The 17,979-nt window shown below is 45.5% G+C and overlaps 1 protein-coding gene across 1 annotated transcript in view; it reads right to left on the minus strand.

The window, feature by feature from the left end:
* Positions 1 to 17,979, minus strand: part of KSR2 (kinase suppressor of ras 2) — a 291,041-nt gene that overhangs the window by 92,396 nt on the left and 180,666 nt on the right. Inside the window, exons 11-13 of the mRNA XM_090063955.1 lie at positions 8,537 to 8,705; positions 2,068 to 2,109; positions 751 to 817 (exon numbers count right to left, since the gene is read on the minus strand). Of these exons, the coding sequence (XP_089920081.1) occupies positions 751 to 817; positions 2,068 to 2,109; positions 8,537 to 8,705 (278 nt within the window). The remainder of the gene's footprint in view (positions 1 to 750; positions 818 to 2,067; positions 2,110 to 8,536; positions 8,706 to 17,979) is intronic.

Genomic DNA, 17,979 nt, shown 5'->3' on the forward strand with positions numbered 1-17,979 from the left:
TATTTTCAGTTGCCTATAACTTTGAAAATACTTAACCATTCAGGGTGAACTTGCCTATGTTGGCTGTTTGCCTCCAACTGAAAGTTTTTTTGGAAACTCAGTCAAAACAGTGAAGCCATATCCAAAATGAGGCAAGGGAAACACTCCTTCTTGTTTTGTCGTCATTGTTGTTTTTGTTTGGGCACCTCTAATTTGTATTACTGTAACACCTATGAGCCCACATATAAGTGACTCCTTCCTTACTGTACCCAATCCATGGTAGCCATGTTACTGGCATGTGCCAGACAGAAGCCAGATCCTCCCTTCAACTGCATGACTACTGATCAGAGGCATAGCGCCCACAGTCTGTTCTCTCAGTGGCAGTGGTTAAGCCGGCTGCAGCCCATGTGGCAACTGGGTTGGCAGCAGTAGTGGCTGCCGTTCTTCCAGACCCTCAAAGTGAGTGCCTGGGTCTGTTCCCCAATCGCCCACCACTCATTACATTACTGCTGATGATGAACAGACAACTAATACCACCTGGAGTTCAGGTCCTAAAAGGGCTCTGAAGGATGCAAGAGAGGCCATTTACCAAAATACACAGGACTGCCATTTCTACAAATAATGCTTGCACAAGGTGCATTGGCAACTAACAGTCACACAAGTAAGGAAGGTTCCTGAGGTTTCCTTGCAGACACTCCCGACAAGGCGGGGGAGGAGGAAGTAGCAAACACAAAGGGATTGGGAAAGTGAAAAGAAAAGAGACTCACTTACATTGGATTAGAATTCACTGGATGAAGAACCACTTGGGGTGCACGGGTTGGTGTCTCAGGCACAACATCTGAAAATGAGAGAGTTCAGTATGAAAACTGGGAGGAAGACACATTGCAGGCAGAGAGCTACCACAAGCTCAGTTTATTCACAACAGAAGGCCCATTGTTTTCCTGAAGTTTGTCCTACTCTAACCCAAGTCCCTGGACAACACGCTCCTAACACTCCCTGAGGAGCAGCCCCGATTGAGTCTGCAGAATCACACATGAATAATGGGCTGGAGAATCAGGCCAGGTGACTTTTGCTGTCCCGTTTCAAAGCTGGCCCCTTGAGGCAGCACAGAGTAAAGCCCAGTGTGGGCTGCATTGGGCCATAGCTGGTAGCAACCTTGATCCACAAAGACCAAGGCAGCTGGCACAGTCAGACTGTGTGGGAGACATGAGGATGAACACAAGGCCTTGAGAAACTGCTTCCAGCTCCTTTAGTTCAGGTATTGCTTTCGCCAGCATAGGCTGCCCTGGTTTAATACAAAGTTCACCTTTCACCATCACAGCCACAGACAAGACACAGATGTTCAAACAATGCACAGCACCCGCTTCTGCTGCCATGTCTTGCCCTTGGCAAGTTTCAGCTTGTCTCCTCTGGCTACAGAATGGCTCACAGCCACTCATCTTGAAAGTCATCTCTATGCTTCTCTCTATGCCAAATTTCTCAGCTGCTGAGCAGCACCTAGAAATTGATTTAACCTTAAAAAAACAACTCTTTTTCTCATCTCCATGGTTCTCCAAACTTCCTTCCATGCATCCTAGATGTGGCCAAGGATAACCCCCCCCCCCCACAAATACCTCAGACCTCTCAAATATAGCTATAAGGCATTTTCCTTCCTCTCCCTCAACTAGAAAATCACACCTCCCCAAAGAAATGTCCCATCTTTAAGGACCACCTCAGAAAAAACTACTAGACAGAGTACTAGAAGGACACTGCAAACAACTGGGTAAATTAACTGCTATATAACAAGACTCACTTGAGAGCTAAAAACCAGCCCACAACCTAAGTGTCACTTGCAACCTACAGGCCTATCTTGAAGGACCCAAACAATACACAGGCATTCAGCTCATCTTGTGCACAAGGGGGAATTTCATCACAAATGATTTAGTTAAACCATTATAGGAAGAGCGTTCCACAAACCCTTCCCCTCAAATGTCACATACTACCCCATCAACCACAGGTGCACACGGCTGTCATTAGGCTAAATCAAAAAGTAGTAACTGCATTCACTACCATATGGCACATGATTATGATCCCTTTGAAGGGACTTACCTGGGAAAATGAACTGTTGCTTGTATTTGTAGTAATGGGAAGCTGGAAAGGGAAAAGAAAGAAGCTGGAAGGTGAGCAGTAATATCAGACCTGTAGCATAAACTGATGTGTTAAACAGGCCTTAAGCCCTGCAAACCTCCTTGTAGCACATTACAGAAATTTTAGCCTCCCTTTGTCCAGGGAACAAGAGACTAGAAACAAGAGACTGGAATAAGCATCTAACCATCCCACAGGCCATGAATCCTCCTCATGAATAACTCTTTCCTAGTTGGTCTAATAAAAGGTAAAAAAGGTATCATCTCTGAACCAAGAGTTGTAGAGTTTTGCATTTCTCTCTCAAAGATATTTTCTTTTCTAAAGACCCAAGGAGGCATCACATGATTATGTTATACATAATACACAGTCTATATCAGTCACTCCCTCCTTCCCTCTTCTGGTAATTATCCCGAAAGCTCTTCAGGACAGGGCGTGTATACTTTGTGCCTGAACAAAGGCAACGTCTATTGATGGCACATAACACAAGTAACAATCATTATAGCAAATAGGTCAGCAGGCCAGCACCCATCTATATAGCTGAGCTGTGATAAGTTGAGGCTTTTCAAAGAGGCAGAACACACACTGTGATCTCCTCTGAGTGGAAGGTATAACTGCAGTGGGATCAGGACAGTTGTCACAGCAGGGTACAGCATCACCCACCCTATACTGAAGGTGATGAGCACAGGCCAGAAATGAAGACAGGCAGCAAAGCTCCTGGGAGCTGCTCTTACTAGGATCACTGAAGCCAACAGAGCTATGCTGATTTGCACATGCTAAGATCTGGCTCTGTCATTAACTCTTAAGCTCACATCTCACATGTGTGATTGTCTCTCAGGTTTATGACAGAAACTGCTTTCCTCTGAATGGGGATCAACCTGGAATCACAGAGGAGAAAGAGCCTCCCCGCCCCTCTCTAAACCCTCTACTGAAGGCTGAAATCCAAAAGATCCTCAGTGCAATGAGGATGGGATGAAGTGCCTGCTCTAAAGAAAGCACTGCATGGTAACACTTAACTTGTATTTGTCATAACAGTCAACCACATTCAAGCAGAACGTGCCCCTTGCTCTGAGTTTCCATGCAGGGAACAACTGGGAGCTTGATGTTTCTTAGCTTGGTCTCTCCCTTCTTTGTAAGAACAGTGAGAACAGCCTGCCATGGAGATCCAGAGGTCATGCTGTAAATGCCAGACAATTTGTCTAATTAACTCATTGGAAGGAACTTAGATGATTCAATCATGGTGACTCATGCATCTTACCCTTTTTGGAGGTTGGGCACAGCCAGGCTCCTATCCCACACAGCAAGCATGCAGCAGTGCAAGTGAACACATTCTGGGAAGCAGTTTGGGGATGCAAGTCCCTGTTGGTCTTAGCTGGCCAGAGGGGCAAGCACTAAAAACAAGATTTTTAATGAAGCCTCACCTTCTGATCCTTGTGGGCACAGGGCCAGTACCACAGGGTAGGCAGTGGAAGGGGTAGCCACAGGAAAAATCCATTTCCAGAAGGGGAGACAATGAGATGAGGACGTGGGATAACCAAAGCTGACACAGCTGCTTCGTTAGCCCCAGCTTTATTTCTTTGAGAGCACCCTATATCCAATCCATAAAGCTTCTCCTTGAGAAGGAAGCAGCTGTATGATTCAAGGCATATGCTGCTAAGCTCCCATCTAGGTTTCAACAAAGGATTAAATTTGCTCTCTGTCCGGGTAGTTATGGCCTGGACAGAGAACACACTTGCACCAGTGTAAACAGACTTTTCACAGGTGCCAAGGAGGAATAGAGCAACAGTTCCCAAACTGTGGGTTGTGAACCCAAATGGGGATGCAACATCAGTGGATGGGGTAGCGGGGGTGGGAGGCTGTGAGTTGGGAGTGAGGGGCCATGCTGAGGAAAAGTTTGGGAAGTACTGGAGTAGCAAGACTGTGTAAACCCCTACAACAAGGTAAGTTTTCCCAATCTGGTATAGAATTAGCTCTGAAAAAACCAGGGGTAAAACTCTACCAGGGTAGGTTTTAGCCATCTGCAGTTTATCCCAGGGTAGCAGTTCACTCAAAGTCAACAAGCTACCTGTTCACCTGCCGCCTAGTAACACAGTTTTGTAATAGCCATTTATCGTCCCTTCCAAAACCCAGCATGTGAATGTGTTCTATGTCCAGGCCTTAAGTAAGTACAGTTGATGGTATTAGCCTTAAATGTCCTATGAGATAACACTTTTCTGGCTTTTTACATCGAAAGACATCAAAGCACTCAACAATGGGAACAGTACTATCTTCACAATATAGATGGGAAGCCTGAGGCGGAAGAGTGAAGTCACCTGTCTGAATCACATAGCAAGTCAGTGAGAAAACTGCGAAGAACACCCAAATTTCCCAGCTACAGTCCTACATTCCCTTGTCCCCATGAATTTAACATACTGCAAAGAACCATTTGTGGTTTCTTGGTAGCTAGCATTTATCCCAGCAGGACACTTCAAAGTTTGCAGTCACCTCCCACTTACTGAGCACTAGAACTTGATTAAAGTCACTGCAGAACTCTATTAAAAGCCACAGAGCCAGAGGTGAACCAGGGTCCTTTATACCTAGAGGAAATAGCTTCAGCCCAGGAACTCAAGCAGGAGCCTCTACACTGGGTGTAGTCAGTTTCTCTCTCCCACACTCGTCTTGCCCGACACTTTTGGTTTCTCACTTTAAGACTGCATGGATGGTCTGGAGGGACTGAGCCTGGAACTGGGTGTTAAATCTCAATTCTGCAGGTGGCTCCTTAAGCAACTGTAGCTGCTTCTAGCTGGCTGTTCAATGTTTTTTCCTTCGTTTCCCCATCTGCATGACCAGGGATAAATGAAATGGAAGGTGCTCATCTCACTGGGCAGTCAGGAGACTTAATTCAATTATTAAACTTCACACACACATGCACATAATCTAAAAATGCTGCCCAGCATTTCACTGGCATTCAGTGCAAAAAGGAGCCACTAATGGGCTTTTTATGAATTTCAGAAGTTTTGATTTAGCTGCTTTAGACCAGAGAAATTCATTAGGGTGTGAGATATGTGCCTACTATATTAGATAAGTTCCACAATTCAGTGCATTTCCTTAGTCACTCCTTCCCTAAGCAAGACCACCAGCCTACCATGTGGTTCCCAGAAGTACTTTCAATGTCTTCACTGCTTCCTTCAGTCGTCTGTTCACAACGACCTCCAACCACATCTGAATTTCCTGTGAGGTGTGATCTACAGACTGTGTGGAGGAGGAAACTCAGACAGCTTGGAGATGAGAGATTTCTGCTGCTGCCAAAAGGTGGGTCTGCCTAGCCCACCTTTTGGCAACATTTGTTACCTCTTTGGCAAGCAAGACCAGCCTGATGCTATCACCCCATCTCTCATTCCTTAAAGACTATTCAAGAAGATGAGGGGGCAGAATCGAAGGGAACACATCAAAAACAGTGAAGCTGAAGGGGTAAGGCCTGGTTTCTTTACAGAAGCCCTTCCCATCCTCTTCCGTACTATGGCCTGATTTTACATAGCCATAAAGGAAACAAAAGTGCTCCTCTATTCATGACCGTCCAGCAAAGGCTCAAAAGCCATCAGCCAGTCTTCTGGGCCACTGGATTAGTTATAGCCCAAGCTGAATGCAAGTAAAAGCCTACAGTGAAGTGAAAGCCATTGCTGGAGGGCTGTTTAGTTCTCTTAAACAAACAGATCACCATTGCCCTTGCTTAACAGGTTTCCATGATGCCAGAATTGCTATGGACAAACCCATTAATATCACCCGAGTGGACAAACATTGATTGGGCCATGGAGTCTAAACTACATGAAAGATGACAGTAGATAGGTATAATTTCAGTCCCTAGAGATGATACTCCTCACAGTCTAGGAACTGGGCCAGGCTGTGGTGGCTAGCTAATAGCTAACTTCTTCTGGAGTTGGCCAAATTTTACATCAGAATCCAAGCTTTCATTAAAAGCAAGCAAGCAAACAAACAAACAAAAAAACTGCAAGCCAAACAAACCCCCAAACATCCTGCCTTTATGGATGTAAAGAAAATCATCAAAATGGGAACAAGCATAAGAACTACGAACTGCCATTTACTGGGCCAGTCCATAATTCCACCTTGTCCAGTACCCTGTGTCTCAGAGTGGCAGAAAATGGATGCCAAAAGGGAGAGTCAACTGGGTATGACCAGGGCTTTTTCCACGGTTCCTCTCTTACTTGCAGTCTCCAGCACTTAAGGTCTAGGAAGTTCTGCTTTAGAGGCTGTCACCCTAACACCCATGCTCAGTAGCCACTGATTCACTTTTCCTTCAAGAAGTTGTCCAGTCCCTTTTTGAATCTCTAAGTTGTCAGCTTCTACAATTTCTGGTGGCAATGAGTTCTTTTAATTACATGTTGTGTGAAAAAGTATTTTTGTGAGTTTTAAATTTACTACCTACTAGTTTCATTTTGTGACCCTTAGTTCTTGCATTGTGAGAGCAAATAATAAATCTCTATTTACTTTCTCTTTGCCATTTAGTAATCTGTAAACCCTTATATGTACCCCTCAAGTGTCTCTTTTCTTAACTGAATTGGCCTAGCCTCTTTAGTCTTTCCTCATACAGAAGCTCCTTCATTCTACTTTTCATCCTTATTGCCCTTCTCTGTATCTTCTCTACTTCTAAATTCTTTTTGAGGTGTGAGGACCACAACTGAGTACAGTATTTAAGGTATGTCATTGTGGACAGCTTGCTAAGAACATCAGCTCTGTGCTCAGCAGCTGTCAAAAAGGCAAACAAAATGTTAAGGATTATTAAGAAGGGGACTGTAAACAAACTGAAAGTATCATTATGCCCCTTTATAAATCCATGCCAAATCTTTCTGCAGTTCTTTACAGTCTGCACTTTAGCAGTTTGAATAATTTGTGTAATCGACAGATTTGGCCACCTTGCTACTCCCGCTTTCCCAGATCATTTATGAATATGTTAAATAGCACTGGTCCCAACACAGATCCCTGGGAGCCCTGTTGTTTACTTCTTTCCATCCTAAAAACTGACCATTTATACTCACTCTTTGCAAGTGGACGTTCTCTTTAATCCTATGACTACTAACTTAGTTAAGAGACTCTGATGGGGGACCTTGTTAAAGGCTTTTGGGAAGTCCAAATATACTACATCAACTGGATCACCCTGATCTACCTGCTTACTGACACTCTCAAAGAACTCGAGTAAGTTGGTGGGGCATGATTTCCCTTTGACAAAGCCACGTTGATTCCTCCCTAGTAAGTCTCATTCATCCACGTGCCGAACAATTCTTTTTTTATTATTGTTTCTACCAGTTTTCCAGGAACAAAAGTTAGGCTCACTGACCTGTAGTTCCTTGTATCCCCTTTAGAGCCCTTTTAAAATATGGGAGTCACACTGGCAACCTTCCAGGCCTCCGGCGCTGTTTTGAGTGATAGGTTGCATATTACAGTTAGGAGTTCAGCAATTTCCAATCTAAGCTCCTTTAGGACCCTAGGGTGAATGCCATCAGGTCCTGGTGATTTGCTACTGTTTAGTTTATCAATTTCTTCTACAACCTCATCTATACTGAAGCTTTAATTTGGGTCAGTTCCACTGACTTATCCCTGGAGAGGAGGGGATCTGGTGATGGAATTTTCCTAACATTTTCCACAGTGAAGACAGATGAAAAGAATGCATTTAGTTTCTTGGCAATGGCCCTGTCATCCTTTCATGCCCCTTTTACACCCTGATCATCCAAAGGCCTAACTGACTCCTTGGCAGGTCTTTGGCTTCAAACCAAAGAAGCATAAGCACAAACATAATCCATGCAACCCAAAACAATAATTCAGATATGAGGGGAAATGGCCTCTATCCATTCAAAAGAGAAGCTAACTCTGGTATTTAACAGCAAAAATGCAGATATCGATACTGCTAGCCATTTCACTGAAAACATAGGTGGGGGGAGGGGTGCACAGGGAAAAGGAACCATTATATCCATGGAGGGATCTACCATGCTAGAGTACAGCTAAGATATCTTGAGCCAAGCAGAGGAGGTTGCTGGAGGAAGCCTAGATTTTTCTGAACGTGCCCTGTACATCTTGCAGTTAAACTAAGAGCACTGCCCTCCAGGCAGGTGCCTTCCCCTGGAACAAAACTTCACTGAACCTTCTGCTGTACTGCAGGTATTTGTGCATCTCAGAGGAACACTGAAGGGAGAACTGAAGTGGGACGAGGTTGTGGACAGACTGGACTAGCTGACATTTAGTCCAGAAGGAGCCATTCTGATCATCTGATCTACCCTCCTGTATAGCATGAGTCAGAGGACCTGACCCAGTCCTTCGTGGAGGGATTCCCCCGCAGACATGGAACTTGGCCAGCTTTGTGCGGTTAATGGATACCTACCCTAGATACAGAGATGTTGATGAAAAGCTCCCCCGAGCACCTCACCCAGGAACACAAGCAAGGTACCTGGCAAGTTGAATTGCTTCTGCTGCCGTGTACATTGTGGAGAGGGGTGGAGGGGAGACGGTGGAGTTGCACTAGGCGGTAACGGTGGGGCTGGCGAGGAGGGCGTGGAGGAGGTCGTTGAGGAGGGATTGCTGCTGGAGTCTGGCTGGTAGGGCACTGGAATGTGGTCCTGCAGGCACAAGGTGGGCAAGGGAAGAGGAGGAAGGAAAGAAAACACAAGACAATGAGAACAGTGTCAGTCGGCTGACTTCACTCTGCTCCACCCAAGGATACAGTGCTCACTGCCTCCAGCAAAGCAAGTGACCCTTGCACACAAGCTGAGCTAACATGGATGCCTCCTCTCTCTTATACAGCCTCTCCCACCCACATGCCAAAGCCCAGGTGATGCTGGGTTACAGAGCTAGGCAGGAGCATAGCGATCATCCCAGCTGCTCCAGATTCCTCTCTGCAATGCATCTGGGGACACCAAACAAAGTAAAAAGGGCATCTGTTCCTCCACATATAGCATCCTGTACAGGGCAGCGTTTCAGGTTTCTGAGCCCTCCAACTCCTGGCTTCTGCTAGTGAAGCTGGAGAGACTCAAGCCCTGCGGGCCCACATTTTCAAAAGCAAGTAGTGATGCAGCCAAGCCACTCTGCTATAGACAGGTACTTAGGCACCTGGTAGAGGCTGCAAGTGCCCAATTGCAGGCATTAAGACCTTTTTAAAAACATGTCAGTGCTGGGCCTCCAAAAATAAAGGCATCAAGTATTCTTGGTCACTTTTGAAAGTCATGGCAATGATGCCTGAATCTGGAGTTTTGGGTAAGTGCAGCTTGACTTCCAGGGATGCTGAGCACCTAGCAGCCTCCACTTAATTCAAAAGCAGTTGGGGATACTCCGCATTTCTGGAATCAAGACAGGTACTTAGGCACCTGGTAGAGGCTGCAAGTGCCCAACTGTGGGCATTAAGCTTGTAAGCACCACCCAACATCTTCAATCTTGTCTTGACCTCCTAGAAAGAGTCCCAAGAGTGCTTTCCACTCCCTGCCCCTCCATTTATACTTCTTCATGGGCCATTTAATAAGGACAAGGGAAGCCAAAACACAGTGTTACATTAAAACACTGAACGTTCTTCATGGGGCTCCACGAGATGGACTGCATGCTAGCCAGGCCTCCCCTCTCAGCACTGGAAGAGGTGGAGCTCCACAGTAGAGTATTTTACTGCAGAACAAGAGAGTCTCCAGAGCACAACTTGGCATCATCAGCTGTCACCTTTTAAGAGTTTTGCTCCACTTTAAATCCCAAAGCTCGGTGGTTAAAGCTCTCCCCTGAATCATAGGTATAAATTACCTTGCCTCCTTCTCTTCCCTTCCTAAGTATAGACTGCCCTGTGCAGAACAGTGGTTGCTTTCTTAGAGGCTGTTTGACCAGGAAGGAATCGTTGACCACAATGCAGGCAGGGAGAGGCTAGTATCAAGGATACTTCCCTGGGAAGTATCTGTGTAGAATTTTTATATCAACACATTTTATATTCAACTCCAAACTACACGTACCTAGTGCCAGGTGTAAAGGATTAAAGAACTTGCAGCTAAACTCACAGCCAGCAGAATGGGTTTGAAACACAGCATGACTGGAAATAAGGAATTCATTCTCTGTCCCTCCACCACTGCATGCAAACATGGATTAATAATGGCAAACACGAGAAACTACTAATGGTCGCATCTATACCAGCATGGGCATTGCATGATCTGCCCTGAAAAGACTCTAAAGCTCATTCTGTCCACATACCCTATGATTTACACAGGAAAACCAGAAACCAACATTTTCAAATTTGCAAGCAATTTTGCTCCTCACATATTGTCACAGATCCATAAGCAGAAACAGTCGAGAGGATTCTCCAGCTCCCCTGAAGGAAGGTGAGTGGGAGGCTGCACGAAACGTTCTGGAGCCAGTGACCATTCGGGGGTGGTGAGAGGGGGCTCTCTATCAAGGGGAGCGGGAACGGAGGCCCCTGGTTGAGGGAGCTAGCTGTGACTGAGGGGACATGGACCCCAGAAGATTTGCACAGGAAATTTTATGAGGGCTAGGTGGTAGTCTGAACACACAGCAAGGATTTTATCAGTTTTGTTTTGCCATACTCTGTTGCCAAACCATTTGATCATCTTTTCTTTTCTAACCATTTGTTCTTCCTTATAACAAATCCTTTTGTTTCTCTATTATTTTATTAATAGGCCTCTGGTAAATAGTGATTTCTGGGCAAATTAATAACCTGGGCATACCCATTCAGCAGAGTGGGGGTCCAATAAGCTTCCAGAAATCCAGGGTGAATCTCTGGGAGCACCCTGACATCCCAAGCTTTTATCTCACACATTATAGGCTTGATTTTTGAAAAGTAGCCCAAATCATTAGTCGCCTCTGAAAATTTTGCTCAGATTCACAAGCCGGCAATCAAGTAGGATCCAAGCAAGTTGGCACCACAGGGAAAGTCATGTCCTATTCTGCTTATACCACCTTGCCCCGTAAGTCAACATTCCCCAGACAGATTTTTTTCATAACATCTTTACCACCCATGAAAAACTCAGACTCGGACATGTCTTTAATAGTTTCATTGCTGCACAGAGGGCTTTGCAGCTCTAAATGGAAAAATGAGGTGCCTGACTCAAGGAACCTATAATCATATTCACAGTGATACCATTATTAACTGGTGGGGGAGTGGCTGGGTTGGAAGGCAGTGGAAGAGGAGATCTGGAGATTTCTTTTTCTCTCAAATAATAGCTGTTAACAGTCCCACTGGGAAATATCTCATTTCATTTTACAAGCTGATTATGGCTACTATGACTTTGAGAAGCAAAGGCAAAGTAAAATCATTTTCATCCATCCCTCCAAAGTCACTTTTCATCCGAAACATTTATATGAGGAATATCATATTTGCATTTTACAGAAGGGGAAACTGAGGCTAAGGAAGAGTAAAATGATTTGACAAAGGCCACCAATTACTGAGAAGCAGAGCCAGGAAAAGAACTCCGGTCTGCTGTGTCCCAGTCTAAGGTCTATCCTTTATGTCACTGTCTCCCAGGATGTTCTCTTAAGGTAAATGATGATGAGGCCCAAAATGACACAAGTCACTGACAGCACTCTTGCAAAGATAGAGCTCTTTCTTCCTTTAAATTCCTGCAATAATCTTGCAGACTCTTAAGGGATTACATAAGGCATTTGAAGCAAGCTATCTTAAAATCTGGGTAACTATATCACTAGGAATTTCCTAAGAGCCTTGGGTTTAAAAATTGCATCCCTAAAAGAGTCCCAAAGTAGCCAGCATTCACATAGCCAGCATGGGCTCTGACAAACAGAAAAAGAGACCAAGAGTCTCTGGCCCTTTTTGCAAAAGTGTATAAGAGCACTGAAAGATCAAGCCACTAACCTGCTAGGTACACATGCAGTCAGGCAACAGCACACCAGTGAACTGGCTACTCAGGATGAATTGAAATGGCTTCTAAAATCTCCCTTCCTCTTATCTGGAACTTTTCCATTAAGTTCTACTTGGATTTTCCTTTTGTTTGGAATTCCCATCTAGAGGGTAAAGTTACACGTTTCATTTAGACCATATTAACCTATGGAGTGTTAAGCAGTGTTAAAGTTAGAATGCGTTGTGAGCGAACATATGTTAAGGGTTTCTTGCCTTTACAGCTCTGACTTACCGCTACAGGGCTAGCAAGCAGGGGCATGGCTAGGAGTAGGACATCTGGACCCTATCCTTGCTCTGGATGTGGAGGGACTGCTAGAAGACTGTAAATTGCTTGTTTCATCTCTGTGGAGCAGACTGCAGTTGCCCTAATATGAGCTAGGTAGCTAACCCTCACCTGAAGTGGTGTAACTTTGAGATACTCAGGGGGCACTTAACAAGCTTTAAGGTGCAGACTCCCATGTTTTAAGTGCCTGTAGTATGATACAAGTGTTATGAGCATCTTGACCCTTATAACACAATCCCAAAGGACTGTTTTTAAACCTACTGTAACAAGAAGCCAGGGACTCCCTGTTACTAGGGAGAAGGAGTTGGCAGTGGGAAAGAGTTCAGGTGGACTAGGCTGCTCACTGAAGAGTAGCAGAAGGACAGGCTGCCTGGATCCTAGGCTGGAGAGGTATTTATTGCTGAAGTTGCAGCACAGCAACAGTCCATTAAGGCAGAGACGAGTGGAGGACTATGGTCTGCCTACTGCAAGGTACTGCGAAGCAGGACAGTTAGCTCATGTAACCCACAGCTTGCAGCGCCTCTAAAGGCCAGCTGGTTAGCCTTAAGAAAGACACCTGTGGTGGCTGAGAGATAACAAGAGAAGGAGAGGTTGGACCTAGGCCCTATACAAGCCCTGGCTTGAGACCAGAAGGCAGTCTGTCTATGCAGGCTGCCAGGAAAGGAGCTTCCTTGTGATGACTGTGGCTGGGAGACTCTCATGAATCCTAACTGCTCCACTGCCAAGGAGGGGGCTCAGTACTACACTGGGCTGAGAGACCATTTAAGACCTCACAACAAGCAAAGTACTAAGGAACTATGAGTTGCCTGTGAGCTGAACTTTCTTATGCAGCCTGATTTTGATTATAGGGTTGAACTTTTCTGTTATGAGTTGCACTAGTGGACCGGGTTTGGGACTGATCAGGGGAGGAGGAGGTCCCAATAGTGCTCAGGGGCATGGCCACACTTGAGCCTGTCAAGGCTGGGGCCCAAGCAACAGTATACCCCGAGAGGGGGAGAGCCAGTGCTGGCAGTGTGAGGAGATATGGTGAAGAGACTGAGCCAGAAGACCAGCACCAGAATAAGGTGGAGCCAGGGTCAGGAACCTGTGGCCCCAAGAGGGGTGGAGATTAGGGCCAGAGGCCCACAACCCAAGGAGACTGGAGGCAAATGCCAAGGACCCATAGCTGAACTTTGCATTGGGAAAGGCAGAGACTAATCAGCAGCTTATATACCTGGCAGGGTGGAGAAGGTCCCAGGGGGTTGAAGGCCTGCTGAACTGATCACTTGTTAACACCTGTGAGACATGGGCATGGCTAGAGGGGAAGCTGGAGGCCACAGATAGCCAATAGGAGACGATGTGTACAGAAAAGTTGTGTGGATGAGTAGGCCAGACCAGCGAGACCCTAGGATGTAGGCAGCTCCCCACAACTCCTCTTTCTCTTAAAGTAGGTATGGCAGGTCAGTAAAAAGGTCAGAGGTGGAGAACTGAGAGGTCACCAGGGGAGACCCTGCCACATCTGGCCCCCAGCTCTGCTACACTACTCTGTCACTGTTAGGGCCTGATCTTTCTCATCTCATGCAACAAGATTAGGGAAACAGAGGACTGCATACAAATAGTGTAAAGAATCCCTAATGCAAGCAACAGGCTACATCAAATTTAATCTAAAATAAATCTGTGCATTTTCTACCACTGCTAATACAGAGCAGTGGAAAGAATGAGCCAGGTGCACTGCTAGGTCTGGTTTTATCAGCTTTGTCAAGAACATGATCAAATTCTTGTGCTTCTGTATGTTTTATTTTTAATACATGTTTTGGAAGTTTCAAACAGAATGGAGAGCATGAACCATCCAGAATTCAGGTTATATTTAATGCCTCTGGAGAGTTACAAGCTGAAATGGAGTATGACTGGTGGGACACAAGCTATTTTGAAAACATTGATCCTATTTTATTCTTAAGCTGTTAAAGAAAATAACCTTTGCAAATGTTGCTTTTTCCCTGATGGCAAACACATTGAAAAACTTGACATGTGGAGCATTAGATACTCTATGTTCCAACCTAATCTTGGCTCTAGCTTTACCAGTGTTTTACATGCAGTAACTCTGATATGGAGGGTAGAGAGATAGGGAGCCAAGTGCTGCTGTCATTTATACCAGTATAAATCTGGGGTAACACTTAAAAGACAATGAGTCTACTTCAGTTTTACACCATTCAACTGAGAACAGAATTTAGCCCAGGGACTGTAAGAAAAGTCTGAATCCCACCACAAGAAATAAAGAACAAAACAAGGCAGCACTAGGGGACAAACATTTTAACAAAAGAGCCCTCTGTATGAAGTGTTTGCAGTACAGCCGCTGACCTCAATACAGTTAGCATCCTTGCTTGCTGTAGAGGGTCCAGGGCTGCTTCATTAATTAGTGCAGCTCTTTGATTCATTGGTTTACATCCCCCTAAACAGACTTCTATTCGGCTTCTACCAGATACAGTGAAATACATATCAGTCCCTTAGTGATTTGGATAAACAGACGTGCCTGGAAACCCAAAATGCCATCTGCGAAGTTTTGCCCCAGCAGATGGCTGAACAGACCATTGAGCAAACTGGGAGGTACTATTTCAGAGAGAAAAATCTGCTAGTCTCCCTCCCCTCCAAAATATCCATGTTTCCATGGCAGACAGAGGAACGTGATCCTTTCTGGCACCTGCAGGCAGTGCCACCAACCAGCGCAAACCAGGAGGTGAAGGCTCCCTAACTCTCCACTCATGACACAGGTGACGCATAGGGAGGCATGAGGGGGCATGTCTCCCCCCTCCCCCCTGGAGCACTGGTGCCCTCCCTGACAGCAAGTGCTCCGGCTGGTAGAGGGGCACGGAGAGTGCTCGTGCCTCCCCTGAATTTGTCTCTGCCAGTGTGCTTGGCAACCAGCCGCTAGGGGATCCCCCCCGGTCATGCCCCACTGGTGCCCCGCCAGACTCGAGAGGCATCAGTGGCCCATGACTTATGAGATTTCCTCCTCTCTCACCCCACCCCCACGATATCAAAACATAGGGACTCTCATATGAAAGTTTTCCTATTGGCTTGGATGAGAGCACGATTGGACTCTTGGCCTCAGAAAGGCTAATCTCCAGGTCAAACAGGCAGAATGTGGAGCCTCACCTTTAAATCTGCATCATGTAGCCATGCATAATGAGATTATGCAGCTAGAGAAGTGGAAGAGCCTATTAGTTACAGCCAGGACTAAAGGTCACAATATTTGGGTGGTAAGTCCAATTCTGACTCTCTCTGTGTCCCTGGTCAAGCTACTGTACCTCCATGCCCTAGTTTCTCAGCTATTGAGGATAATGGTACTTAACCTACCACCTTCAGAGAGGTGCTGTGAAACTTTAGTTACTGCTGGATATCTTCAGATGGAAGGAGCTGAATGACCAATAGAAATTGGCTGGACTCTAAATTTAATGTGCTTCTGTGGGGAGGACACACCTTCCTCATTTCCTTTTTCAATAGGAGGTGATCTCATAAGCAGTGAGAGCAAGGTGAGGGTGAGAGCTCCAATATGGGCAACAGATCAGGGTTATATACTGGTGTTCCCCCCCCGCAAAGACATGTTCTGACGCAGTGTTTAATGATGCACATGCTCGGACTGGTAGAGCAGGCTTTGTGGTGTCAGAATTTCTGATCTCCACCTTGGTGATGGGCTTATTTTGGGAAAGCCTTGTACCCTTATATTTGCAGACAGATCCCTATTGTCCAGCTCTCAGCTGGAGACCTCTTTCAGAAATGCAATATGTTCAAATCTCCAGCTGAACTCAATGGAAGTTGCAGGACCTCAGCACCTCTGAAAGCCAGGCTTGAAGAGTCACATTCTGGGCACCCTAAATTAATCAGCGTTTAAAAAAATTACGCTTTTTTCTGCCTTGCCATTGGCATTCCCTTCTGTACAAGAGAAGCAATAATATTTATCTAGCTCACGAGTGTTGTAACTCATTAGTACCTGTGAGGCACTTCAGACAAATTGGTGACCCATAGGTATTATTACTACATGGAGCAGGAGTCAGCCTTTGTGCATTGTGGAGATCTTTGCAGGCTGTCCTCTCTGTATATCACAACTATATGCATCATGCAAGCCATCAATATTCAGTTCACACTATGTTTCTCAGGACCTGCTGTGCTTCACGTTGCCCATCAGAAGGCAGGCACTGCTTTTCAGCTAAACAAGGCTGAGGGAAGCAATTCCCAAACTTCTGGTTGAAAACCCACTTACAGGAGGAAATAACTTTATACAGCTCCCTATACAGTTACCACCAGCCATCCACCCGGCCTTAAGTGGAGGCAGGGATTTACATCACTCCTGCATAATAACTCTCCCTGTGCCCATAATTACCCCAGGGAGAGACCTAACCTGGGGTAGCTCACTCCTGAATGAGACAGGACTCTTATCCAGTTGAGGTTTCACTTACTATGAGGTACAGTTACTACAGAACACGTAAGGCCAGGTAAATCCCCACTCGTTAATCACAGACACAGAGTATTTAGGGCTCTGTGAGGCTCACAACGCCACTCCTAAATGCCACACCACCACCTGGGACTGCAAGCCCTAGTTTGGGAACTGCTGGCAAAAAGGAAGCAGAAGCTACTCACCTCCAAGCAGGACAACACAGCTCAGCCTCACACTGTGCCTGCAGTGCCAACTGCTGCACTGACAGAATTGCCCACAACAGGTACTAAGATAACAGGCAGATTCATAAGCCTTGGAGGGGAGGCCAGAAGGTGAAAGGGAAACAGAATAGTGGAGAAACCTGGCAGCCTTGAAGGGTCAGAGAATTTCTCATAATCACAAGAGGTCATTGCACCTTCAGCCTTGCCCTCACAAGGCTAAGGAAATGTGTTTTGAACACATATTCACTAACTTGAAGTGGAAGCAAAGGCAATGCAGTTTGCAGTTATCAACTCCGTACATGGAGATAAAAAAAGAAAGAAAATGGCAGCTAACGACCAGGAAAAACCTTTCAACGTGGTAAAGGCTACACAGCAACAGGACATGCTTATTCCAGAATAAGAATGAAACAGCCATGTCAGAACAGAGTGACTCCACATGCAGACAAGCCCGCAGTCAGCAATGCACACATTTTCCTGAAATGAACAAGTGAACACCTGCTAATGGAGACGGATTTTCACTGACCACTTGTGAACACTGCCATGAATGTTATGGAAGGAGGCTGCACAGATCTCTAACTTCCACAACCCTCTTCACTTTCCTTTCTCCCTGTGAAAAGCATCTAGCTCCATCTTGCTACAGAATTAAAAAGGAGGAAAACTAACTACAACAGCTGGTTTTTCTCTAGAGCCTTTTAGCCAAATAGATTAAGTGTCACAGTCTTCCCGTGTTATTTCTATTTTATAGATGGGGAAACTGAGGCAGACAGAAAGGTTAATTGATCTGCCTGTGGTATCACAAAAAGTCAGTGATAGAAATAGGAATAGAAACTCGGGTCACAACTCCCAGCGCTGGGATTTTACCACAGGTCCATCATTCCATCTCTAACGAGCCAAGCAGGTAATGGTTGGTACAGAAGTAATGAGTGAAGTTCCAAAATATGGAGCCAAATCTGCTTCCCTTATTCCCCTGTTGTCCAATTGATTTCAGGGGGAGGGGAGAAAGATTCATCAATGATCCACATGGACCATATTCAGATCTGCAACAGAATCTCCCGCATACAGGGTAAATGTTTAAGGAATG

This window comes from Crocodylus siamensis, chromosome 9, assembly GCF_052110815.1.
Source record: "Crocodylus siamensis isolate JL-2025a chromosome 9, ASM5211081v1, whole genome shotgun sequence".
NCBI lineage: Eukaryota > Metazoa > Chordata > Crocodylia > Crocodylidae > Crocodylus > Crocodylus siamensis.